Here is a 27,587-nt window from a genome sequence, read left to right on the forward strand (position 1 = left end):
GAATGTGAAACCAACATATAGGGGATATGAGTGGCAAACAGACATGCTCAACCCATTTAAGATCGTATGCAAAAGCCCGTGAAAAACGAGAGCAGAGCGGGATAAACATAGTTAAGAGTGCGAAACTAAAACCTTGTTCCGTCCCAAAAAAAATGAGAATTTGGCAGGACAGACCCACGAACATTACACTTTTTTATGTTTAAAAATTACAAAATTTATGTTAATATCTACCTCCCTAAAAATCTGCAAAATAATGGGATAGACATGTTGAAGGATATGGGGCTAAAATTTTAGCCCATTCCTTAAACAAATGCAGGTTAAACAAATATGTCTGACGGATCAGATCCGTTTTGCCATCCTTACATATTTGTACATAATTGTGTGTCACTAATCATAGTTCAGGGAGGAGAAAAACATCTCTTCATAATTATGGAATGTGAAATATGGATTGTGATTTGTGAAATAATGCAAGAGTTGAGAGTGTCTTGTGAAACCAAATAAAAAAAATGTCAAAAAGGAAACACTGTGTGTAGGTGTAGGTCTGTTCCTGCCAAATTCAGCATCGTACGTACAATTTATAAATTTTTCTGAAATGCTAGTGGAACTAGCTCCTGCGTGCATATAGCTAGAATCCATAGATTTCAAACTGCAACACATTCCAATGAAAACATCGATAACTGTACTATTCTGTATTCACTTTTCTTCAATTTTTCAACACGTGAACCCCACCCATCAAATGCACCAGCCTGTACCCAACGTTCAAAACAAAAAGGGTGGACATCGGTTCGGGCCGGTTCGGGTTCGGGCCCAAAACCTCAATCCGGCCCAACCCTCGGGTGCCAATTATGAGCCCAATTCCGACCAATTTAATAGTCGGTTTTTTCGGATTCGGGTTGAACCGGGTTCGGGTAACTAGCCCGGTTTATTTCGGATTTCATTGATAATGGGCCAATATAAAATTCAGACCAAATTGTAATCCAATTAATTTTTTTCTCCTTTTTAAAATTCTTTTTAACAAGCTTAATTGGGCCACTCAAATTTTTAGCCCAATTACAATCCAACTTAAATTTTATTTTAATTTTTAAAATAGAAAATTATCTGATTTTATATTAAAAAGAACTAGTAATTATTTGAATTTTAAAAGTATTAATTATTTGCTAAATATTTGTTCGGGGGCTATTTTGAGCCATTTAAAGTTCATCCATTATAGTTGAATATTTTTTACTTGGATACTAAATCATCCCAAAAATTAAATAAATCCCTACCTACATAAATCACAAATTTAATAAAATATAATACAAAATCAAAATCAATACAAATTTGAAATTATCTCAAATATATTTGAATCTAACATTCTAGACAGGAACAAAATCAAAGCTACTGCAAATTTCCTACCTGCACAAAATAAAATTAAAAGTAAAAGGTCAATACAATAAAAAATACTCAACCAAACTAATAATTAACCTTTGAGAGTTATACATATGACACATAATTTTATAGGCTTTTGATTCTTATATCTCAAAAAATAAAATGCTTTAATGTCTCAGAATAAAAAATAAAAAATTGACTCACATTAAAAGTCATAAATTTTCAAATTCATTCATAAAACATATTAATGAAGAAATAGGAATAAATGATTAATCAGCACAAATTAAAACATTTTCATTGGTTTAACATAAAAATCAACTACTATGTTCTTTTTGTTTTACCATCATTCAACTCTAAAACCAAATGAAGAAATAAAATATTTTATAAGTAATTAAAATAAGTTAAAATTAAAGTAACATAATGGAGAGTTGAATTTACCTCAAAAAGTGCTTTATATTTTCATAATAGTTGCTGCAAATAAATCACAGAATAATGAATTAATATTCATAACACTACCATAAACTTGAAAACCTACTTTATATACTAACATTTCTCTCTTGATGCAGCTCCTTGCTCCATAAAAACCAATGCCCTTTTGCCTTGGGAAGTTATAAGAGATTTATAAGAGATAAATCTGCAATTTGCAACACAAATATTTATGAGATAAAAATAACACCAGCAATAAATCAGTAACCATAAATTGAATAAGAACAATATGAAATATTGACATATGAAGATAGTGAAATTCAAGAGAAAACTCTTACCTCCAACTCCAAGTATAAGCTTGAAACTATATACGTATAAGTTTACTAGAAACAATAAGCTCACAATGAACCTGTAAAAAAAAACCCAGCATTATTGGAGAACCAAATATAAATTAATCACATTGATAAACACACAGACCCCTCCATTTGCAAGAGTTATAACCAAACTTCTTTTCCTATTAGCATCCTCTCTTTTATCTCCTGATATTCACAAAAATATTGAATGCAAGATGTATAAGAAAACAATAACAGATCATAAGATAATTCATATTTTAAGAAATAAATAAATTTATTATATTTATAGAATCACAAGACCTCCTTGTATTACAATTGATTTGTGGAACTGACAGAGGCGCGTAGACAACGGCGAAAAAAGATACAGATCACTCCAATATTGTTACCTCAAGAAAAAAGAAGCAGAAGATGAAGAGAGAACTTACAGAGGGGCGTAGACAACGGCGAAAACATCCTCCTCTGCTTAAGAGGGTTCTAATTGAGTTGACTCTGAATATCCTCCAAAACATTAGATCTCCTCAAACACTGGATCTGCACATAAAAATAAAAATATCACAAAAACTCATACAAGAAAATCAAAATCATTTTCATAACTGTGGAGTTCATCATAATCAATCTCAAATTTACTTTTAAAAACACAACTTTATAGATTTCTTATCCCTAACCCTAAATCACTTATGAAACTTTATAAACTGAAACACTAAACCAACTTTTTCAAAAGACAAACTAATCAAACTAAAAAACCCATACTTAATCGTTTTAAATATATAGTAACACAAACCCTAAATCACAATCCTATGAAAAAGAAAAAAATTAACCTTTTGTAGAAATTCATGTCTTCAAAGTGGTAGATCCACCTTTGGTTCCATCAAATCAACTCATCAAATGATAGTAAAGCAAAGCTTGAAGGCTACATGAAGTGAGAAAGCATGAAGGCTACATCAAGAGATCCACCTTCATTCTCTATGGTTTCAGCAGTGACGGTGTTGATGGTTGTAGTAAAGGACTCAAGGAAACATCACGATGGTTTATGGGTGGTGAGAGAGTGAAGGTTGTGAGAGAGGGGCGGCGGGGAAGAGTTGAGTTGAGGCGTGATACTTTACAGATTAGGGTTACAGATGCAAGTTATAAACTAATAATAATAGATCGGGCGGGTCCGGATTCCGACGGGCCCAACGAAACCATCCGAACCCGACCATGTATATCCAATGAAGCCCAATTTCTTCATCCGCACAGCCCGCAAAACCGATTGAAACCGACCGCTACAATTTCGAACCACTCGGTTCGGTCGGTTTTCTTCGGATGGTTCCCGAATGTCCACCCCTACAAAAAGCCATTCAAACTCCAATCCCATGCCCGAGTAATTTACGGCCACTTTTTCAAACCAAAACATAAAACCAGTATCCCAAAGTCACTCACCTTTTCACTTTCACTCTCACTCTCACTCAAACCGTGTTTTTTTGTTTGTTTCTTTGCTTTCTCTGCTAAAAATGCATCTTCATCTTCCACCACCATTCACTATCATCAAACTTGTTCTACTAACCCTCCATCTACTACTACAAACCACTCCCATTCTCACTCTCTCTCCCTGCAAAACCTCATGTGGCACCATTCCCATAAACTACCCATTCGCCTTAGAAGACGGTTGCGGCTCACCCCAATTCCGCCACATGTTCAACTGCACAGCCACTGACTTATTCTTCCAAACCCCCTCCGGTTCCTACAAAGTCCAATCCATTGACTACAACAAACAAACAATGACACTCTACGACCCATCAATGTCAACCTGCTCCATTCTCCAACCACACCACGACTTCATCATGACGGATATTCAGTCTGCTATAATCCCTCCTTCACAAGACACTGTTTTCGTTCTGCTAAACTGCTCTATAGACTCACCTGTCCTCAACCATTACAAATATCTTTGCTTCAACTTTGAAGGACACACTTGTGATGAGCTATATGGTGGTTGTAATGCTTTTAGGGTGTTTCATTTGTTGACGAATAGTTCTCCACCTTGTTGTTTTACGAGCTATAATACTGTGAAGTTTATGAGTATGAATATTTTGGATTGTACGCATTATACTAGTGTGTTTAACAGTGATAGATTGAGAGGTGTTGGTCCTTTGGATTGGGTTTATGGGATTAAACTTTCTTTTAGTTTGCCGGATGTTGGATGTGAAAGTTGTAAGCAATCTGGTGGGACTTGTGGGTTTGATACTGATACTGAAGGTCTTCTTTGTCTCTGCTCAAGTTTCACTAATTCAACAAGGGAATGTGGTAAGCTAATTTGATTTCTACTATGTAATTCCAATCATACGGGGTTAGTTAATATGAGTAGGTTTGTACAAGGTTTTAAATATCGGTCGCAGTCTGCAGTGTGAATTAACAATAATTTATTTTTTTGTTATAAAAATGATGAATAAAACACCTTCTGATTCCGTTTTGTGCGGCCATTGTTGATGTTTTTATGTATTTTGTTTTATATTTCAGCTGCTGGAAGTATGATTTCAGAAGGATTGAACAATGCTCCTTGGACAAAGCACCTATTGGTTTTGCTTCTTGTAGTTTTACTTCACAATATGATGGAGCTACTTTGAGATCTGTTTGAAGTTTAGTTGTGTTCCAAATCCACTCCTGTTGATGGACAGAGAGCTTGTGTAGTGTAGTTGTATTGTATGCCTCGAGAATTGAGATTATTGGCCACTCTCTCTACCTCTCTAATGATGCAAAGTAGATAGTTTTCCAAAACAGGAAAGGCACATCTTCTTAGTTTTAGAATGTTCACAATGAGCATGACAATTGGACTAATTAATGTAATACTTTTCTTATTGTTTCAAGTATTACATTTTAGTTTATGCTTCCATTTTTCTTCTTGATTGTGTGTGAATATTTTGAAACCATTTGATTGTTTCATATTTGTTGCCAACTTTAAATAAATATACTAGTGCTGTCGTAGTTGCGGGTATGCATGTAGTAATTGATATTATTGCAGAATTCAGACAGCACTTAAGCATCAACAAGCTAATAATAGGACCATGAAAAGACTATAAAACATTTCTATAGAGAATCTTAACACAGTGAATATATGAATTATTATTAAGTTCATATCTTATTAGTAATAAGTCATATTTAAGTTTCTACCAATGTTTACTTAGAAATGAGGTAAATGAAGATATAACACCTTCATTCATAAATATATAATATTCTTTTGAGAGTTTTTTTAGTTCTTTTATATAACAGTTTTTAAAATTTCATCATGATTTGCAAAAACAACAAGTAGCATCAATGCCAATTTTGGTGCAGAGGGTAAACAAAAAATAATATGAAGGATAAATTTTAAAATATCAATACCAACTGTAGGTGTTGTAAGAATTATTGGTGAGTAAAAGAATGTGAAAATGTAAATTTTGAGGCTTGCTGTGACTGCATTGAGAAATATGAGAAAATGTTTAAGGATATGTTAGTGATAGCTAGATCACAGATTCTGAACCACAATAATGAATGAAACTCTTAGCAGTTTACACTCAAATACATTAACAATGTCATACTGTAGTTTATATCAGAGGGCCCTGTGAACTGGTATAATCCCAGTATGGCATTAGAAAAATGTGATTTTGAATAAAACTTGAATCGATTTCAACATGGGGATGTAGCTCAAATGGTAGAGCGCTCGCTTTGCATGCGAGAGGCACGGGGTTCGATCCCCCGCATCTCCATTCTCCAATAATTTTCGCTCTGTTTTCGTTGATGTTTTACCACATCTGAAAAAATTAAAATCGATGCCTTTTGTTTTCTTTCCAGTCTGTCGTATCATGTACTAGTACTTTTTTATTTTTTCCTCAAAAAATCATGTAATACTCTTCCCACCAAAATAAAAAAATAAAAGATATATATACTGGAAATGTTCCCTTCCCGCCAATACGTTATACACTGAAACTAGGGTTTTCAGATTGTGTGGAATAGCTCTGACTCTGGGTGACTCTGATTGCCATGGCGGAGGTTACTCTCATCGCTCATCTTCTCAACCAAACTCTCAGTCCAGACGCCGCCGCAGTTCGTGCCGCCACTGATGAACTCGATCGCCTATCTCCCACTCCTCACTTCCCTTTCCATCTCCTCTCAATTTCCACTGGTAATTCACAATTCTCTACTCTCCAATTCCATCTCGTTTTTTTTATAACAACTATCAACCGATGTTAATCTCAACAGGAGGAGAAAATCAAGGCCAAAAAATTGCTGCTGCTACTTATCTGAAAAACCACACTCGCCGGAATGTTGATAGTAGCGGCGCCACGCCTTCCAATGTGAGCAAGGAATTCAAGGACCAGCTGATGCAAGCTTTGCTTCAAGTTGAATTTCCCGTTCTCAAGATCTTAGTTGAAGTGGTTCGTTCATTTTGTTTACTCATCGTTTCTAATTTTGTGTTTTGTCTCTGATCTGATCTATGATCTGATATGTCGTTTGCTAAAATTTGTTTTTGTATCTGAGATTTTTGGATGTGGCAGTTTCGAGTTGTTGCCGCTGCTGATTTTGTTAAGCAGAGTCTGTGGCCGGATCTTGTGCCTAATCTGCAGTCTGCTATTCAGAATAGCCATCTTATCAACGGTTCAAACTCCACGTGGAATACAATCAATGCACTTATTGTTCTTCATGCGCTTATTAGACCATTTCAGGTATTCTAAATCAGAGTTGATGGTTTTGATGATTTAGAATTTTTTGTTGTTCAATGCAATATGTCATGATGTGCTTTTTATATGAATTGAATGAGTGCTTGTTGTATACAATTAAACAATTTGTGTAAAATATTTCTATACTGATTGAAATGTATTAATGGAAGACTACTATCTGAATCTCTTTACAATGTTTTTACCTTTTATAATACTCTGTTTGTGATGGAAAAAAAGCTTGGGAAAATTCATGTTATATTATTAGTAGAGATGATACTGGGGCACTTCACCTGCTTTGACTTATATCTGAAATGCACTCATTTCTGCAGTATTTTTTGAATCCCAAAATTGCGAAGGAGCCCGTACCACCTCAATTAGAGCTTATAGCCAAAGAAATTCTCGTCCCTTTGCTTGCTGTGTTCCATCAATTTGTTGGAAAGGTATTGTGTTTTTTTTACCTTTTTGCTGTACTCACTATTTCTTGTGAACTTCACTTCTGAATGATTTTATGGTGCATGGGTTAGGCTATAGCAAGCAATGGCAGTGCAGACTTAGAAACTGAGAAAGCCATCCTCACTATATGCAAATGCCTGCATTTTGCTGTAAGTAACGGTTTGACAGGTCTATAGTTGATATGCATAAATCTATATTTAGTAATTGTTGGGACTTTCTCAGTTGAATTATTAAATATTTTAGACATTTATTTTTCTCTAATTTGATCTTCCAACAGATCTGCAAATTTTTTAAAACTAGGAATAGCTATTGAATTAATATTGAAACGTATCAGTTGCTGTTGTATTTTTTCAATTATTCGTCCTATTTGAGCCTATGTTAAATTGTAGGTGAGAAGTTGACTATTCTTGTGAAAGAGAAACTGTTGTAACGTTTTATTTCTCTTTTGGTATTTGATTCAAGAGTGTATGCATATTCTTATGGTCTTTATATGCTAAATTCTTTTTTCTACCACTATTAATATGACATGTTTTATTTATTTATAATCTAACACTTCTACTTACAGGTAAAGTCCTACATGCCCTTGACTCTAGTTCCTCTTCTGAATTCATTTAGTCGGGACCTAATGAGCATTTTGAGTTCTCTGAGCTTTGACTGTACAGTCACTCAAGAAGATGTATATTTGACAAGATGGAAGTCTGGAAAAAGAAGTTTGCTTATTTTCTCTTCCCTTGTCACCCGGCACAGGAAACATTCTGACAAGTAATGTAGTTTCTAAATATCTTAGTTTATTTTTGGCTATAAACATATTTGGTATTCTATAATAAAAGACATCTCCTTTTTCAGGTTGATGCCAGATATTATAAATAATGCTCTAAGCATAGTCAAATTTAGCAAAAATACCAGCGTAAGATGATATTCTTAATATTTGTTCTTAATAACTGATTAGTAGTTGGATTAAATAATGTTTATGCTTGTTCTTTCCAGTACTGACTACAAAAATCCTTATGAATATACTTACTTTAACTGGTGTTAGCGCACCATTTTATTTAATAACCACCTGTATGCATTTCCATATGGCTTTCACATCTTCTGTTATCTATAACTTTAGTAGACCTGTGTAACATTTATTTTATAATTATATTTCTTATTTTCGATAGTTCAAATCTGAACTGTCATATTCTTTTTGCAGAGACTTCCTTTCCTTTTAGAAAGAATTCTCTCCCTGGGTTTTGATGTAATTTCGAATGTGCTGGAGACTGGCCCTGTAGGTTATTTAAATTTTATACACTTGCCATTTATTTTTAAATTCAGTTTCAATTGTTCGGGAGCTTTGGATTTTATGATTGACATATTCTTCAAAATATTATAAATGTCTTAGTAGATTTTATATTTCAATTGATACAGGGATGGCGGTTAGTTTCCCCACATTTTACAACTCTATTGGAATCTGCAATCTTTCCAGCATTGATAATGAATGAGAAAGTAAGTTTTTATTTCAAAAAGTAACTGGGATGGAGTTTTTCGTAAGAGACCTTTTCTCATTATTGTTTTATGGAAATTCAATGCGTAGGACATCTCAGAGTGGGAAGAAGATGCTGATGAGTATATACGGAAGAATCTTCCTTCAGATATTGTATGTAAACTGATTTTTTTTATTATTGTTTTACGTAATTTATAGTGATTTCTGACCGGAACTTTATATTCAGGACGAAATTAGTGGATGGAGGGAGGATTTATTCACTGCCAGAAAAAGTGCAGTAAATTTACTTGGTGTAATTTCAATGTCAAAGGTTACTTCTTGATAGAAATTTTTCTGAGCTACACCCCTTGGTAATTTATTTCTTACCATAGTTCATGTAGTCATCAATTTTTGCAGGGGCCACCAATGGAGACTTCCATAGACAGTTTATCAGCCAAACGTAAAAAGGGTCAAAAGAACAAAAGAAGCAATCAGCGCCGTTCTATGGGGGAATTATTGGTGCTTCCTTTTTTGTCTAAGTTTCCCATTCCTTCTAATTCCAACTTGTCTCAAAAAAAAGTCCTGAATGAGTGAGTTTTTACGTATTCTTCACATGTGTATGCCTGCCTGTCTGATCAGTTAATTGAATAATTTATTTTAAATATTTTTTTATTAACTTATTTTTAAGATCTATTGCACATCCTATGCCAACGGCAACAACTACTTTGTTCATTTGTTGATGTGTTCCTTTCCTTGCAGCCTATTTGCCTAGCAGCAATGTAAATGCGAAATACTGAATAATTTGCCCGATATTTTTTTGAATGAACTTTTAAGAGATTTTTAGCCGAATTTAGTCAAATGAATTCATAATCTCTGAATTTATACCCATTTGGTGCCTATATATATATCTTGCGAAGATCATGTCTTTTGTTTGTTTTTCTTGAAAAAGTATTTCTGATTGAAGGGGGCAAGTTTTTGCCGTGCATGTGTCTTTACTCTCTGTAGTACTTATTTCCTTTTCATTTTTGATTTTTCATTAATGTTTCCTTTTGTACCTAATGTCAGTCAGTATCTTGATATGAGCAGTGCCTTATTCGCGTATATATTAGTTTAGTTGATATTCTTATTAATAAATCTGCTGCACCTTATTCTTTTTACATCATCTATGGCAGTTACTTTGGCGTACTGATGGCATATGGCGGTCTGCAAGAAGTGAGTCTATTTCAACTTTTGTTGAAAAAGCCACAAGTTTTTCGAAGTTAAATTTGCAAAACAAAGTTTTCAAACCTCATTTCTTTTACAGTTTTTGAGAGATCAAGAATCTGGCTTTGTGGCAATTCTCATCCAGACACGGATTTTGCCACTGTATACCATAGCTGTTTCTGTACCACACCTCATTGCAAGTGCAAACTGGGTACTCGGAGAACTAGGCTCCTGTCTACCTGAGGTAAAACACGCTTAATCTAGCTATCACAACTCAAGCAAATTCTGTTTCATATGGAGTTTCAATATGGTTTCATGTATCTGTTGTGATATAGTCACGGAAACATTCTGAGGTGATTCAATCTTGGTTTCTAACCTGTTGTTCATTTTAGGAGACAAGTGCTGATGTATATTCTCAATTGCTTATGGCATTGGTTATGCCGGATAAGCAGGATACTTCTTGCTATCCTGTGCGCGTTTCTGCTGCTGGGGCAATAACTACACTACTTGATGTGAGCTTTTAGCTACCTGATTTTTTTGGTCAATTTAACATTGTTATTTCTGTTCGTTTTTCACTGACTTGGTTCTGCTTCTCTTTTCAGAATGATTATATGCCCCCTGATTTTCTACCCCTTCTGCAAGTAATAGTTAGCAACATTGGAAATGATGAGAATGATAGCTCCATCTTATTTCAGCTTCTCAGTTCTATCATGGAAGTTGGTGAGGAGAAAGTTTCAGTTCATATCCCACACATTATTCCATCTCTTGTGGGATCAGTCTCAAAATGGTTAACTTCCAATTTGGAGCCTTGGCCTCAGGTATGTTTTGATCTTGTTTTATTTAATAGGTTAGCAATAGTTTATATCGGATGTTCCATAAATATTCCAATCACTTAATGGCATATAAAAATGATTATGTTGAATGTGTACAACTTTTTATCAAGGTTTTGTCGAAATATGTTGATAAACATTTGAACACTTGAGAACTTTCCTTTAAAAGTTAGTTGTCAAAGGGAAATAACTAAGTTGCTCAAATACTCCACCAAATATCTCATACTACTTCATGTGAAATTTAGACACTCAATAGTACTAAAGTCCCTATCAAGGTAGTCAGACTCAAAAACCTACGCAAGATCGGGTAGGGGCAACAAGATCGTGAGTCGGGGGATCCATGGTAGATCGGGTAGGGGCAACGAGATCGTGAGTCGGGGGATCCCTGGTAGTTAAAATCTCGATCCAACTCGTAGGATCGTACGATTTTACGATCTTGCAACTCCTCACCGTGCCGGAAAATGACCAGAATCGTTTTTCTGGTAGGAAAAACCGCCGTTTTTGGGAAGAACTACGGTTTTTAGTGTTATTTGAATTTTTTTTCCTACTAAATTATGTTGCGTCTCACACTAAACATCTCCCACTAAATTATGTTGCGTCTCACACTAAACATCTCTCCGTGTCGTATGCATATTATTAATCTATATGCAATATATATGATCCCCGACCATCCCAGACAGCCAACTCATGACATGACAACTGCACTCTAAGACGCCTCACTAAACCTTTTAGGACTCAGCTTCTCCACAACACTTCACTAGACAATGGTGAGTGACAACCAGCTATCCATGGAAAAGAGCTAAGCCTTTTAAATACTCCATTGTGCATCTCATACTACTTGATGTGGCACTTAAGCACCTCCCAAGTCATTGTCATATCTGAATCTAAGCAGTTTTTATTATTTAAATTTTTAACAATTTGAACAACATTAAATTTTACACCTCCATGTGCCATAATGGCTCAATTTGAATATCATTAAATTTCCCTTCTTTTTTTTTTACACCTCTATGTGCCTCTCTAATACATATGTACGGGTATGGTACCTGGTACGGGCAAGGCAATAAAAATTAAGAGCTTCGCAATAAAATATATCACTAGATAACTAAATTGTTCAACTCAACAAAACATGAAATTAAAAGTTTAAGTAAAAATTTGTGTTAAGTTTAATAACAAATAAACTAAAATACATAATATATTATATAAATATATGCGAAAACCATTGATTTCACTCTAAACAGAATAATACGAAAAAGTTAAGTACCAAAAGTACGGTAACTGTACCTGATACAGGTACTTCACCATTTTAGAAGTACCTATGCTTCATAGATGTGCCTCAATGGATCAATTTGAGCCCATAATTTTTGGTGTCTCCAGTGATGTGATTACATACTTCTTACTTATTTTGAAATGCTGAATTTGCCACTTGCACATTATGTTGAGGTAACACAATTACTACTTTTGATCTGAGTTTGTATATGCAATAGGTGGTTGAGCGTGGAATCTCTACTCTGGCTGTTATGGGTCAGACATGGGAAGAGTCTAGGCCTGAAGTATCTGATTCTGAATCAAATGATTTGCAAGAAAAATGGGTTGCAGATCAGGCGGCAATTGGCAGAGCTTTTGCTGCACTGTTGCAGCAGGTTTGGCTAACACCTTTGTCCATACAGGTTAGTTTCCGGGCCTGGCTAAATTTGATTTTCTTAGGAGTATTATTCTGGAAGAAAAGCCAATTAGAGAGTTTGAATGGGTTTCTTGAAACGATAGCTGTGATGATTTTACTTGTGAGGTGGAATTCATTTAGATCCTATTTGATGTACAATCAAACTGGCCGTGATGATTAGTCTTTTTGCTTTCAGAAATTAGTTGCTTGCCTTTAATTTGATCATATATTATATTCATATGAAATGTTTTCAATGTTAATTTATTTGAAGTGTTTTTCTGAATTTGAGAAGGATCAAGAAGACCAGAATTTTCCGACTTCATGCATAGAAGATTTGTCAACTTTGCTACGGTCTGTCATGCTCTCTATTGATTCAAGCCACTTGATTCAAGAGCTGAAAGTGTCAGAGCTGCTGCCAGTTTGGGCTGAAATGATTGCAGAGTGGCACGCATGGGAGGAATCAGAAGATTTGTCAATTTTTGATGTGATTAAGGAAATCGTGAATTTAGATCGTTCATACATGCTGAAAAACTTTCTTGTTAAAGAGGTTCCACCCCCTCCAGCTCCACCTGTGCCTGAACGTTCAATTATAGAAGGGATTGGCACTTTTGTTAGTAAGGCCATTAAGCAATATCCTTCTGCCACTTATAGAGCTTGCTCATGTGTCCATGCATTACTACACTGTCCAACCTACTCAATTGAAACTGAAGGTGTAAAACAATCATTGGTAATTGTTTTTAGTCGGGCAGCCTTCTCTCACTTTGTTGAAGTTCGAAGTACGCCCATTTCACTCTGGAAGCCTCTATTGCTTGCTATATCTTCATGTTATCTGTGTTATCCTGAAATTGTAGAAGGTGTTATTGAAAAAAGTGAAGCGGGAGGTATCACAATTTGGGCATCTGCATTGTGTCATTTGTCCAGTAGCTCCTTTGAGGCTGCTGGTCTGACAACAGAGTCAGAGATGAAGTTAATTGGTAAATATTTGCTTTCAACTGTTACTTTAATTACAGAAATATTTAATTTATCTTTTTCTGAATAATGGCTTGCTTAATTAAAAATATCTTGATTATATGCTTCCTTTAATTGCCCTTCTACCTGCTCCAATTTATCCTCCAAATTCTGTTGTTAAAATACGTCTTGATTGGGGATACTATTTCCATTGAATTTACGTTCTTTGTTCGTAATTGAGTTTTTAACTGTAAAATTGTTAGAAAGGTGTTTCATCTAATGTTCTAAAAGTTTGGTGGTACTGTGGTAGTATACCATGTTCTTTTATTCTTTAGCAGTAAAGGCAGTCAAACATTTTAAACCCTTTTTAACAAACTCTTATTTTTTGGTGTGATTTTTAGTGTTGACACTGGCGCGATTGATTGAGCAACTTTTGAAACAAGGGAAGCCATGTCGTGATTCATTTCACAACTACTTAACTTCACTAATGGAGGTATCCATTCAGTTGAAAGAATTACAAGATGAGAAAGGAGATGAAGAAGAAGCTGAAGATGATGACGATGATGATGATGCCGAGGATGAGGATAGTGACGATGATGACTCTGAAGATTATGATGAGGTTGATCTTTGCAGTTTTTTCATGTTTATCTGTGTTTTTATAAACTTATATCTCCTTTTGTTTATACAAGGTGCCATGATTAACATGTTCTCTTACTTGCTCCATTTATTAGTATTTAACAGTAATTAATCGTGTGGGTTTGTTTAAATTAGGACTCCGAGGTTGAAGAATATGAAGAAACACAAGAAGAGTTTCTTGAAAGGTATGCTAAAGCTGCCGTGGCACTGGAAGATGATTTAGTTATTGAAGAGGGGGATGTTGAAGATGAAGAACTAGATATGGAATTAGGTAAGCCTTCTCCTATTTTGTTATTTGGTACTTGCATCATCTTTATTAGTTGTATCTTGCAGTGTTAAATAATTCCAAGGCTGTCCCAGCTTTGTTATCAATGTCTCCGAGGTTTAGTTTAGGGTTGCTTATTGACAATTTGATCATAAATGGAAAAGTGTCCGTTAATCCATCTATTATTGTCATTGATATGCATACAGGTCAATTACTTGATGTTGATGAGCAGAAAGTTGTATTGTCCTTGATAGACCAATACCATCATGTGCTTATACAAGGACAAGGTTTGCCCTCGCAGGTCATCACGAGTTTTCTGAATGCCTTCCCCCAGTATGGTTTGTATTTCCAGCAAAACTGAAGTTTGTTTTATGTTCTATATCTCGGTGTTGTGTGTAAATTAGATTATTCCCTCCCAAAAATCAGGCTTTTGAAATGCTTGTACAGAGAAACAGGTATTGTTATTTTTATTTTATGAGTTTTGGGAGAGTGTGTATTGGTTATTTGCAATTCTCATTGATTTGTATATTTATTTATTTAATTAATTGTGGAGTAGAAATGGGTGTAATTTATGTTGAGATTCTAGCTTTGAGAGTTGAGTCATCTCGTAAGGAGCTTAAATGTATTGCACATCACCACCTTTTCAGGAGTACTTTCTATGGATTATCATCAGAGTTATTAATTCTGGATAACAGAGTAGAACGACCGATCTCAAAAATGGGAATAGTGCGATAACTTTTTGTATACTAGTAATTATATAATAATTTATAAAACATAGGTCATGTAACACTAAATCAATATCACAACACTCATGTCAAACAAAGAACAATACTTAATTTAGATTCAATACATTATGGAAAATTCAAAACATCAAGATTCAAAATATCACATCTTAAACATAGAAATCATAGATCATTATCAAAGAGGTCTTCTTCTCCTTCAAAATATTTCTCCAATTCTTCATCTTCAACATCTTCTATCACTACTTGTTAAACTATTGTTGCTCTAGGTGTCATTATTGTATTTTTAACTTCTAGTTGCCTTGACCTCTTAGTGTAGATTAGAGGCTCATTAGTCCTACTTACATTGACAACTTGAGCTCACACCTCGAAGCACTACAACTCAAACTCAATACTTTGATAGCCAACAATTGCAACTCTAGAGTATTGGCTCCATAAGACTTCGTCCACTCAGCTGTAACAATTATTGTAAAAAATTAGCCAACAAAAGTGTTTCACATGTGACCAATAATTATAAAAAAATGAACTTCCATCTTACTTGGAGCTACTGTCAACCTTTGTCTAATTGTTGTTCTTATACCAAAGAGACCTGTAGCACTCTTGTATTGTGCCAATTGTACTGAAATCAAATCTTCCATTTCATTGCTTGTACTAAGTGTCTCAATGCACTTGCTGATGTCTCTCACCAATTTAGGATCATTTTCAATTTCTGGTTTAGAATAATAATATTAAGGATTGAGATAGTAGCGGATGATGGAGTTGGCACTCCCATCTTTTATCAATGATTTTAAATTCGGCTTTGTACTTGCTTGAATTTGAATATAAAGCTTTTTCAATTGATTCCTTTGTGTCGTTCCCGAGATTTTCATCCAAGTACAAACGCGAAAGTGTCGCAAGAAATAGAGTCGCTATCTGTGTCTATTTATCCCAAGAGAAGGAAAGGAAACACATAATAAACACGGGGAAGGATAAGCACGGTCAAAGCGAATCAGAGAAACAGAATAAACATGGGGAAAGATAAGCACGATTACGCGAGGGAAAGGTGTTAACACCCCTCACGTCCATCGTACTCGATGGGATCCACGCTTGTTGTCTAATCTATGGGTGTGTAAAGAATTTATGTCTAAAGCTAAGCTAGAATAAATGCAAATTGTAGGGAAAAGAAAGAATTGTACTCGCATAGGCCCTACCAAGTTGCTAACGTATCCTTTTTTAGGAATCAGAGTTATCGTAGCTCGGCTAACTAGTTTCTGTTTGTTTTGTGTTTTTTAGTTGGACAGTTACATTTGCATCCATGAGGTAGGAAGGAAGTAACGTGCTCTTAAGCGCCATGAAGGCAAAAGAAAAGAAAGAGTGTAGTTTGTGTTCTAAAGATTCCTGAAAGAAATCCTAGTGGAAAGAGAAATATCTACATAAGTTAGCATGCAAAAGAGAAATCTAGCAACCTACTGGGGAAATCGAGGTAGTGACCAGGAAACTGGGGTGCTATAGCTAACATGGTCGAATCAACCGAGGAAACCAAGCGAGGGATAAAGGGGGAGAGGGACTCGATGAAACGTGGCGTGTGTACATAGAGGGACTCGATAAACATGGGAGGAAAGAGGGACACGATAACTGTGCGTATGTACACAGAGCATCAACGTCGATCAACGCAAGCTAAACAAGGCGTGGGGATCCGATTGCAAGATCCTTCCACTTAACTAGGGGACAGTTTTGAAGCAGCAACATGTAATGCGCGCTTAACTGAACAACTCGATGAAACGTGGCGGGGGCCGGTTACGAACCCTCTCCGCTTGCCTACCATGAAGACTTAACAGTGTTGCCTACACGAGGTCTTACTACACCGTGACACCCTGCCACAAAGCATAACTATAAACAACCACAAGCATGACCTCCTAATGAGGACTTTCAACTAAAAGATAAAATGAATGTCTAACCTACTTCTCATGGTAAATGATGATGCAGAAAAAGAGAATAAAAGGGAACAACAATACTAGACGAATATAATCCGTAAATAACATCAACTAAAGAAAAAAGCCTAAAGGTCAGCGTGCAAGCTAGCAACAAGCAACAAAAAGTGTCAGATATCCGGTGGATGGTATAGCATCAACAAAGCGCAATGGTGACAACGCAAAAATAAATCGCGTGTCGGACTTAGAGTGTGTATCGGCACATCCGAGTAATACACCTGAAAAGAAATCACAATACAGACATGCAACAAACAGGTATATATGTCATGTCTTAACGGGTGGGACGAGAGAATCAGAATAGTGGAAATGTCATCTTATCCCGCAAATAAAGCGGGACATGGAGCAAAGCGCGTCAATCGACAATCTCACTCAATGTGCTTTGCACACACTAGCATACATTATTAGACACAAAAGAAATGCAACCGAAGTTGCACAATTGTGTTGTAAAGCAAAATGGAAGCAAATAGTGGAAAAGACACGTAAAACACGCGTGGGAAGCACAAACTAGTGTACGGGGCAGCAACGACACAAAACGGTAACACATATAGAATATGCACCCAAAACGGTAAATAAACATGATAAATCACAAAGTAAGCACGAACTAAATATGAGCCAAGCAAACTCAAATGAAATAGCACACGATCAACCAAGCAAACATGAATGTGAGTAAAGCAAAATTCAAAGCACAAGATACGTGTCATTCGGAAGCGAAAAACCACAAAATCAAAAAATAAGCACAAAAAACTATTTGCTCGGAATTTGCAAACGTGCCAAACGGACTCAAAAATGAACTCGATTTCGATTAAATCCACCCGGAAGTGGGACTTTCGTCGGCTGACAGAAGCAAAATCGATAAAAAAAAAAGTCGGTCAAAATCGGCTAAAAAAGTTCACAAACAACTCCGGAATCATCAACATACTTAAAAAACACTATTCACAATCATTAAAACTCAAAGCGGTTAGAAAATTAGAACGAAATGAACGAAACCGACACAGTTATGTCACTCATGAAAATTACTTGACAAGCACACAATATTCAGCATTTAAACTCGTCAACCACAAATATGCAACAAATATCCTTTCAACAGTAGAATTCAAGTAACAAGCGATTCCAATATTTTTTTATCAATTAACAACAAAATTTGTTCATGTTCTTGGATTTTCATGTTAACTTCACAACAACAAGCATTTCCACATATAGATTCATGAACAAGTAGTGAGTGTCACAATAATATCACAAGTCAACACAACACCACGTCTCACAATTAACAATTTTGCATCACCAATAAGCAATAATTTTCTTCAAGCATTTTCTACAAACACAAGTTATGGCTATCTTGAACAAATAAGAGCAATAACAACCATTTAATTTCCAGCACATGTTTGGGACAATTAAAGCTCATGTTTCACATTTAAATTCAATAATTAGGCACAATTATGAACCACAACCATTAGCTACCATCAACCAACATTTTTCATGTATTTTTTCTCAAGCGAAACAACTAGAACAACATCATTAATAAACTTTCATCACTTGTTTAATTTCCAAATTCGCACTAATCAACAAAATTACCACCAACAAATCACTAGTATTATCCATGAATTGACACCACAAAGTATCAACCCAATTATCTCAAGCATCAAGCAATGTTATTATCTCAATTAAGTTTCCAACAACACAATAATATCAACATTCACTTGATTCAAGCATTTATAAAAATACTTGATATGCATATTTTCAACAACAATTATCTTCATCAATTTAACACAACAACTACATCACCAACTATGTTCATCACACACAAACAACAACATCATCAACAATTGAAACTAACCAACAACATATATCATCAACATTCAATCATTAAGGAATCAAAGAATTACCAATTTGAAGAAGCGAACAAGATGCGAAGACGGAGGGAGCACTATCGCTAGAACCGCGAGAGGAGGACAAAGAGATCGCATGGTGGCGATTCGGTGAACGGAGGGGATGTCCATGGTGGCTCGTCAGAGCTCCAACGATGAGGGTAGTCACGCGCGGTGATGTTGGTCGGGAGGTGGCGGTCTGCGGTGGTGGCAAGAGGAGAGAGTTTGAATCTTCTTTGATTTTGTGTTGATATGTTCTTGAGGTTTTTGATAAAAATTTTGAAATTGTTGTGATGTTCTTGGTAGAAAGAGAGTTTGATTCTAGTGAGAATGGAGAGCAAATATTTTTGTGTGTTTGTGAGGAGAGAGAATGGAAAGTGGTTAATGAGGGAAAAGAAAATATATAGTGTGCCCAAATATAAATTTCAAATTTCCCTCATAAATGCCCTTTTTAAGCTCTTTTTCGAGGAAACACGTTTCAGCGCGGAAGTTGAGAACAAGAACACCGACAAATTGAAGATGACGTAATTTGTGAACTGCAACTGCGAGAACGAAATCAATCCCGTAAATGGTGAAGAAGTTATGCGCGTTTGAACACCGAGAAATTCATCCGGTCATCTAAGGCGGAAAATTTAACAGTGCAGAATTTTCATTCGTACCGCTCAAAGAACGCGATGAAATTCGATCTTCCTATCAAATTCGAACTCGAGGTCTGAAGATAAATTGAAGCTAACAAAATTTCAATGAGAATGCTGCCATAATGGGCTCAATCAGATAAAAATTGAGGGAGTTATTTAATTTTGAATTTTGTCGCGCCATGCCCAAAAACGCATTTCGACGGAAAAAACACGATGCTTTTGCAATACTCTGGAATTTCTGGTGCATATTTGGCCTTGGGCTCAAACATACAAAATGTTGGGGGCATCGATACGAAACTCCAGTTAAAATTTCAGATGAATCGAGTAGACAATGTGAGAGTTATGAATTTTTTAGCGTCCCAAAGACAGCGGTTCAACACATTTTTCCACCGTAAAACTTCAGGTAAATTGCGAATTTGGGGACATTCCTCAAGGAAATCATTCTTGACCTCAACACGTGAAATGTAATAGAGCTCAAGACGGAACTTTTGGCATATTGCTCGCCTCAAACGAACTTAACAGACAAAAGTAATGAATTTTCAAATATCCGAGAGACAGTGAAATGATAAAACTAACATTTCATAAACAATTAATTTCTGCCACTTTCCCTGATGAATTAGCCTCCGAGCCAAACACGAAAGATGTAGAGAATACTGACCCCGCGAGAACCAAGCCTATATATCCTTCAAGTCGGAAGTTAAGAATTTTGCACTTACACCGTAAACAGAGACTTTCGCACCAAACTGTCTTAAAACTAAGAACTCTTTATTATTTTTTCCTTGATTTTCAAGTGACGAAATAAACGCCTCCCATAACTTATAGCAAAAATAAAGAGAGACGATTTTGGGGTGCAACAGCTGCCCCTATTCAAACTTCTTGAACCTGACGGGTGAGAAACGAGAGTTCCGAACAATTGACGTGAAAGAGGATTGAATACCATAATGAACTCGAAAATTTGCGCTCTAATAATTAAATGTCCCAAACAGCAGATGCGAAGGAACACGTCCCTACTGGAAAAGGGCATCCCTACAGGCAAGGGGCAACTTCTATTGATCTGAGCATCAGAGAGGGTAGACATCTTCGACTGATATGGATTCAGATGTGGCAGATGTCTCCAATCTGGCATCGGGTTAGATGTCTTCATCGATCTGGGCATCGGGAGGAGATATCTCTGAATAATCTGAACTAGCAGATATATTTGAATGATCTGAACTAGCAGATATCTCTGAATGATCTGAACTAGCAGATATCTCTGAATGATCTGAACTAGCAGATATCTCTGATTTGGGCATCAGGTAAAAAGGCATCTCTACTGATGAAAATAAATCATTAGGCAGATATTTCCATCTGATCTGGGTATTTGAGGCTAGCTCCTTAGGAAGATCTGGAAATCTTGAGGCGGCTCCCTCAAGTGATCTGGATATCAGGGACAGGGACAATATATCTTTTGATTTGTGTGCACCAGGGAAAGAATGTCTTTACACTGATTTGAGCTATCAGGAATAAACAAACATCTTCTTTTGATGAACTAAATCATCATGCAGATATTTCCAACTGATATGGGCACCAGAAGGCTGGCTTCTTAGGAAGATCTGAAAATTCAGAGGCGGTTCCCTCAACTGACTTGGGCATCAGGGACGGGAAAAAATATCTCATCCGATAATTGAAGGAGTTTAATGGAGTTGAAATTAGGTCTGCACTAATAGGAGTTGAAGTGACCATCACTAAGAGCCATATTGCTCAACTTACTGGTGTGAAGAATGAAAGAGTGTATGTTCTTAACTATAAAGATGGCAGCCAAGAAGCAAATATGATCTAGTCAACTCTATTCACCAACTCTGATGATTATGGAAAGGTGAAGAATATGTATGTTGCAATGGCAGTCTGATTCCCAAACAAGGAAATATTGATCGTATCTCATGGGATTACAAGCACTTTATATGGTTTATATGAATAGAGAAAAGATGAATATATCTACATACATCTTCAACCATCTGTGTGAAGTTATCAAGGAAATCCAAAAGCATTAAAATAAGAATGTGCCATATGCAAGGCTTCTTTAAGAATTATTCCATCAGAGAAGATTGGTTGAAACTCATAAGGAAGCTTGTGCTGCTCAAGATTTGGAAGAATCCTAGGGAGCATATTATCTGGTGTTATTTTGTGTAATATGAAGATCACCAGCAAGAAGGTAGTTGTGAAGTCAAAAGTTGGTCTGAAGATAAAAAATTCCAATATTGATTATCTTTAGGATTATTCTATCATCTATAAGATGGACAATCTAGAGGTGATTCAGGAGTATATCAAGATGACAAAAGAAGAAATTGGTATTGTTTTGACTGTGGAAGATATTCTAGAGGCACAATTAGATATGTATAAGCCTTCGAGGAAGAGGATGGTGGCTGCTTCTAATGATCAGAAGGAGACTCAAAAGCTACAAAAGAATAAGGTTGTGGTTTGGTTCATAAGGAATTAAAAAAGATAGTCTCTTATGTTGTATTTATGCCTGTCAAGACAAGAAGTAAAGTAACTGGAAGAACTCCTCAAAAGGCATCTTCTTTTCTGTCATAACAGCTTCTCATGTGAAGAAGAAACTGAGGAATATGGTGTTACCTCTTAAGAAAGAAGAAGAAGAAGAAGAAGAATAAGAAGAAGAAGAAGAGGAAGATGAGTAACCTCTGTTAAGGAAGGCCAATGAGTCGAATAAGAAGGATAAGGAACAACTTAGAGAATATGTGGAAGAGGGAGCCAAGTTTATGTCTTTTGCTCTGAAGAACAAAGTTGCATAATGTGAGATATTGGATCGAACTCTAGTATGGTCGAAGGGTAGCTTCTTGGTTCGACAGTTCGACAGAGTTAAGCATGAAGTCGAAGGTTGTTCACATGCTGGTGTCGAAGTGTGCATGCTGTAGTCGAAGATGGGTCTAGCATGCAGATGTCGAAGTTGCTAGGGTTGTTAGCATGTTAAATTAGGTTTTAGTGTTTAAACCCTAATTTGTTAAGTTAGCTTGTGTATTAAGTTGGCTTGTGTAATGGGCCTTGCTGAGAAAGCCCATTAGTTAGTATGTTAGGTTTTATTATAAGTAGCATACTAGTCTCTCATCATTGCTAAGGTGCAAATCCTAATTTAGGTTGAGAGAGGTTATTTGTTATTCTTGTAAACTTGTAATCTTGTTTTAAGAGAAAGTAAAAGAATAACAGTTATAACCAATTCTTCCCTTGCATTATACTTTGTTATTGGTATTGAATTCACAACAAATTGGTGCGGTGAGCGTGGAGAAGATGCCTTCAACAAAGTATGAGATTGAAAAGTTCATCGGAGTGAATGATTTCGGTATGTGGCGCTTGAAGATGAAAGCCCTACTAGTTCAACAGGGTTGTTTGGAAGCGTTGAAGGGAGAGGCCGCCATGAATGCTGCATTAACGGCAGCGGAGAAGACGAATATGATCGAGAAAGCACACAGCGCAATTTTGTTGAGCCTTGGTGGTAAGGTTCTTCGGCAGGTATCAAAGGAGACGACGGCATCAGGGTTATGGGTGAAACTTGAAAGTTTGTACATGACCAAATCGCTGGTAAATCGACTCTACCTGAAGCAAGCTTTGTATTCATTCAAGATAATTGAAGATAAAGTGTTGGCTGAGCAGTTGGATATGTTCAACAAGCTGATTCTTGATCTTGAAAATATTGATTTGAAGATCGATGATGAAGATCAAGCATTGTTACTATTGTGTTTTTTGCCTCGATCACTTGCTCACTTCAAAGAAACTCTCCTGTATGGAATGGAGTCCCTGACGTTTGAAGAAGTTCAATCAGCCTTGTATTCTAAGGACTTGAACGAAAGGAGCATAAACCTTCGACTGTTGGCGAAGGTTTGGCCGTTAAAGGAAAACTCTTACGAAAGGATGGTAAGTTTGACAAGAAGAAGGGCAAAAGCCAGTCGAAGTCTTACAGTGGCGAAGCATCTGGCATTCGATGCTATCATTGTAATAAGGGGGGTCACACAAGAAAGGTGTGCCCTGAACGCCTGAAAGATCATGGAGGTAAGGATAATGGCAATGCAACCATTGTTCAAGACTATTTTGAATCATTTGATGTTCTTGTGGTTTCAAGGAGTGACTCGAGAAGAGAGTGGATTATGGATTCAGGTTGCACTTGGCACATGACTCCAAACAAAGACTTGTTCGAGGCATTATGTGATCAAGATGGTGGATCAGTATTGCTGGGAAATAACAAGGCTTGCAAGATTGCAGGTGTTGGATCCGTAAGGTTCAAGCTCCATGATGAATCAATAAGGTTGTTGACTGAAGTCAGGTATGTTCCTGATTTGAAGAGAAATCTACTTTCTCTTGGTGAATTCGACAAGTAAGAATATGTTTTTCAAGGAGAGAAAAATGTCATAAGAGTCATGAAGGGGTCGAAGGAAGTCTTGAGAGGCGTGATGAAACAAGGCTTGTATACCCTTGAGGCTGAAGTTGTAAGTGATTCGACAAATGTTGCATCCACGAAACCTTTGTCGAAGACAAAAATCTAGCACATGAGATTGGGCCATGTCAGTGAAAGGGGCCTGGTCGAATTAGGGAAACAAAATCTGCTTGGTGGAGACAAAGTCGAGAAGCTGAAATTTTGTTAACCCTGTGTACTTGGAAAGTCTTGCAGAGTGAAGTTCAACAAAGGCAAACGTAGAACACATGGATTCCTTGATTACATCCATGCTGATCTTTGGGGGCCTGCAAGGTGTCCATCGCATTCAGGAGCAAGGTATTTTCTATCCATAGTAGATGATTATTCCAGGAAATTATGGGTATTCATCCAGAAGACTAAGGATGAAACTTTTGAGAATTTCAAAAGTTTGAAGACTCTGGTTGAAAATCAGACTGGCAGAAAGGTCAAAAGGTTGAGAACCGACAATGACCTTGAATTTTGCAATGAGGCATTCGACAGCTTTTGTGCTGCCTCTGGTATTGCAAGGCACAGAACTACTGCAGGTACTCCACAGCAAAATGGTTTGGCTAAAAAGTTTAATCGAACTATTTTGGAGAGAGTCAGATGCATGTTGACTAGTGCTGGACTAAAGAAGGTGTTCTGGGCTGAGGCTGTTTCGACAGCAACATATCTGATAAACAGATGTCCTTCGACAGCGTTAGATATGAAGACACCTGAAGAAGTTTGGTCGGGACATCCACCAGATCTCGACAAACTGAGAGTATTTGGCTGCGTAGCCTATGCTCACATTAGGCAAGACAAGGTCGACCCTAGAGCTCTGAAATGCATGTTCATGGGATACCCTGAAGGAGTCAAAGCTTATAGGCTATGGTGCCTAGAGCCAGGTCACAGGAGGTGTATCACCAGTCGAGATGTAGTTTTCAATGAAGCTGAAATGGCTTTTAAGAAAACTGATGATGTTGGTCGAAGTACAGAAACATCTGACGAAGAGCTGGAACAAGTAGAGATTCCTGTTGAGGTGGAGCATGTTGATGCTGAATTGCATATCCCAGATGAAGTCGAAGAAGAAGAAGATGCTGAGAATGAGGAAACTGTCGATGACTACCTATTATCGAGAGATAGGTCGAGAAGAGTCATCAAGGCACCTCAGAGACTTGGGTATGCAGATCTTATAGCTTATGCCTTAATCTCTGCAAGTGAGGTTCTAGACGAAGAACCTAGAGACTACAAGGAAGTTATGAGGAGTCGAAATAAGACTAAATGGTTGAAGGCCATGGATGATGAGATGAAATCTCTTCATGATAATCACACTTGGGAACTGATCAAGAAACCTGCTAGGGCAAGGTTAGTCAGTTGTAAATGGATTTTCAAAGTTAAGGAAGGAATTGAAGGAGTGACGTCGAAAAGATACAAGGCAAGGTTAGTTACGAGGGATTTCACTCAGAAAGAAGGTGTCGACTTCAATGATGTGTTTTCTCCTGTTGTGAAGCATAGGTCCATTCGAATTTTGCTTGCCATGGTGGCACAGTTCGATCTTGAACTAGAACAGATGGATGTGAAGACTGCGCTCTTGTATGGTGATCTAGATGAAACGATCCTAATGAGGCAACCTGAAGGGTATGTCGAAAAGGGGAAGGAAGATTATGTGTGCAAGTTAAAGAGATCTTTGTATGGGCTGAAACAATCTCCTCGACAGTGGAATAGGAGATTCGACAAGTTCATGTCACGCATAAGTTTCATTAGAAGTCAGTTCGACCACTGCGTTTACTTCAGATTTCGACCTGGTAATTCATTTGTTATTTTGTTGCTTTATGTGTATGATATTCTTATAGCAAGCAACAATGTTGAAGATGTGACGAGGGTGAAGGCTGAACTAAATAAGGAGTTCAATATGAAGGATCTGGGAGCTGCTTCCAGGATTATTGGAATTGACATTCGAAGAGATAGAAAGAAGTCGAAGTTATGCTTATCTCAAGAGGCATATCTCCGAAAGATTCTCGAAAAGTTTGGTATGTCGAATTCGAAGCCAGTTGTGACTCCAACAAACCCTCAACTCAAGCTGAGTATTGATCAGTGTCCCAATACTGATGTCGAAAGAGCCTATATGAATAGCATCCCATATGCTAATATAGTTGGTTCTTTGATGTATGCTATGGTCTGTACTAGACCCGACATAGCATATGCAGTAAGTCTTGTAAGCAGGTACATGGCAAACCCTGGAAAGGCTCACTGGCAAGCATTGAAGTGGATTTTAAGGTACATAAATGGGTCTCTGAATAGAGTCCTAATTTATGGTGGAGCCTTGGGTGAAGATAGTAAAGCAGTAATAAAAGGATATGTCGACTCTGATTATGCAGGTTGTATGGATTCCAGAAAATCTATTTTTGGATATGTTTTCACTATGTTTGGCACTGCAATTAGTTGGAAGGAAACACTTGAGAAGGTTGTTGCTCTATCAACCACTGAAGCGGAGTATATTGCCCTAACTGAAGCTGTGAAAGAAGCATTGTGGCTTGAAGGTTTTGCAAAGGAGCTGAAACTTAAAGGTCGAGGTATCACTGTTAAATGTGATAGTCAAAGTGCAATACACCTGTCGAAGAATTCAGCCTATCATGAGCGAACTAAGCACATTGATGTGAGGCTGCATTTCGTCAGAGGAGTAATCGAGCGTGGAGAAGTCCAAGTGCTGAAGGTTTCGACCGAAGACAATGCTGCTGATATGATCACCAAGACATTGCCGAGTTGCAAGTTTTTCCACTGTATGCAGTTGATAAAGCTGCATGAAGAAAGCTAGTTTGTTCCCTTGACGTTGTAGAGTTAGGTCCAAGGTGGAGATTTGTGAGATATTGGATCGAACTCTACTGTAGTCGAAGATGGGTCTAGCATGCAGATGTCGAAGTTGCTAGGGTTGTTAGCATGTTAAATTAGGTTTTAGTGTTTAAACCCTAATTTGTTAAGTTAGCTTGTGTATTAAGTTGGCTTGTGTAATGGGCCTTGCTGAGAAAGCCCATTAGTTAGTATGTTAGGTTTTATTATAAATAGCATACTAGTCTCTCATCATTGCTAAGCTGCAAATCCTAATTTAGGGTGAGAGAGGTTATTTGTTATTCTTGTAAACTTGTAATCTTGTTTTAAGAGAAAGTAAAAGAATAGCAGTTATAACCAATTCTTGTGTTCCTCTTCTTCCTTGTCCTTTATTCTTCCCTTGCATTATACTTTGTTCTTGGTATTGAATTCACAACATATAATAGCCTTCGGATGCTGATTTTCTAAGGCAACAAGCCAAGGAGATAAAAGTTGTTGTTGAAGCTATATTAAAGGTTGTTGGTGAGTCTTTTAAAGTTGGGGTTCAACAAGTGAGATTGGTTGTTGTCGAGACTTAGGATCCAAAAGTTGCTATGGAAACTAAGGTAGCTGCTGAAGCTACTATAGATGTTGTAGAAGCTGTAAAAAAAAAGGTAACATTCTGGACCCTGTCTGTAACACCCTAGTTCTATCCAACGAATAATCGGTAATTGTAACGAAAATTAGAGTTATAAAAATTCAACACAACATGGGATGATACATTTTCAACTTAAAACAACGACAATTAATCACATTAAGCACATAGATACATGGCACAACATGCTTGGATGAACCTCAAACAAATTATATTA

The 27,587-nt window shown here is 36.7% G+C and overlaps 2 protein-coding genes, 1 long non-coding RNA gene and 1 other non-coding gene across 4 annotated transcripts; 3 read left to right on the forward strand and 1 right to left on the reverse strand.

Annotated features, from left to right (window-relative positions):
• Positions 1 to 1,266: 1,266 nt before the first annotated feature.
• Positions 1,267 to 3,106, reverse strand: LOC131630561 (uncharacterized). Its single transcript, XR_009292368.1, has 6 exons — positions 2,966 to 3,106; positions 2,573 to 2,678; positions 2,133 to 2,333; positions 1,917 to 2,002; positions 1,807 to 1,839; positions 1,267 to 1,395 (listed from the first exon to the last, which is right to left on the reverse strand). It is a non-coding gene; the product is annotated as an uncharacterized LOC131630561 (long non-coding RNA).
• Positions 3,107 to 3,507: 401 nt separating this feature from the next.
• Positions 3,508 to 5,100, forward strand: LOC131630551 (uncharacterized). Its single transcript, XM_058901335.1, has 2 exons — positions 3,508 to 4,427; positions 4,641 to 5,100. The coding sequence occupies exons 1-2, from the start codon at positions 3,638 to 3,640 to the stop codon at positions 4,745 to 4,747; spliced, it is 897 nt and encodes a 298-aa protein (XP_058757318.1). The 5' UTR covers positions 3,508 to 3,637; the 3' UTR covers positions 4,748 to 5,100.
• A 693-nt stretch (positions 5,101 to 5,793) lies between these two features.
• On the forward strand, positions 5,794 to 5,866 carry TRNAA-UGC (transfer RNA alanine (anticodon UGC)). The gene has a single exon. It is a non-coding gene; the product is annotated as a tRNA-Ala (tRNA).
• A 90-nt stretch (positions 5,867 to 5,956) lies between these two features.
• LOC131630568 (importin beta-like SAD2 homolog) lies at positions 5,957 to 14,777 on the forward strand. The gene is made up of 21 exons (XM_058901351.1): positions 5,957 to 6,282; positions 6,360 to 6,535; positions 6,656 to 6,823; positions 7,147 to 7,257; positions 7,342 to 7,419; positions 7,836 to 8,032; positions 8,117 to 8,177; positions 8,463 to 8,537; positions 8,678 to 8,755; positions 8,844 to 8,906; positions 8,980 to 9,063; positions 9,150 to 9,322; positions 9,905 to 9,944; positions 10,036 to 10,179; positions 10,328 to 10,447; positions 10,538 to 10,753; positions 12,250 to 12,432; positions 12,718 to 13,399; positions 13,775 to 13,992; positions 14,145 to 14,280; positions 14,481 to 14,777. Exons 1-21 carry the CDS (start codon positions 6,141 to 6,143, stop codon positions 14,633 to 14,635), a joined length of 3,300 nt encoding a protein of 1,099 aa, XP_058757334.1. The 5' UTR covers positions 5,957 to 6,140; the 3' UTR covers positions 14,636 to 14,777.
• The last annotated feature ends 12,810 nt before the right edge of the window (positions 14,778 to 27,587 follow it).

The sequence above is a fragment of the Vicia villosa genome, linkage group LG1 (assembly GCF_029867415.1).
Source record: "Vicia villosa cultivar HV-30 ecotype Madison, WI linkage group LG1, Vvil1.0, whole genome shotgun sequence".
Lineage (NCBI taxonomy): Eukaryota > Viridiplantae > Streptophyta > Magnoliopsida > Fabales > Fabaceae > Vicia > Vicia villosa.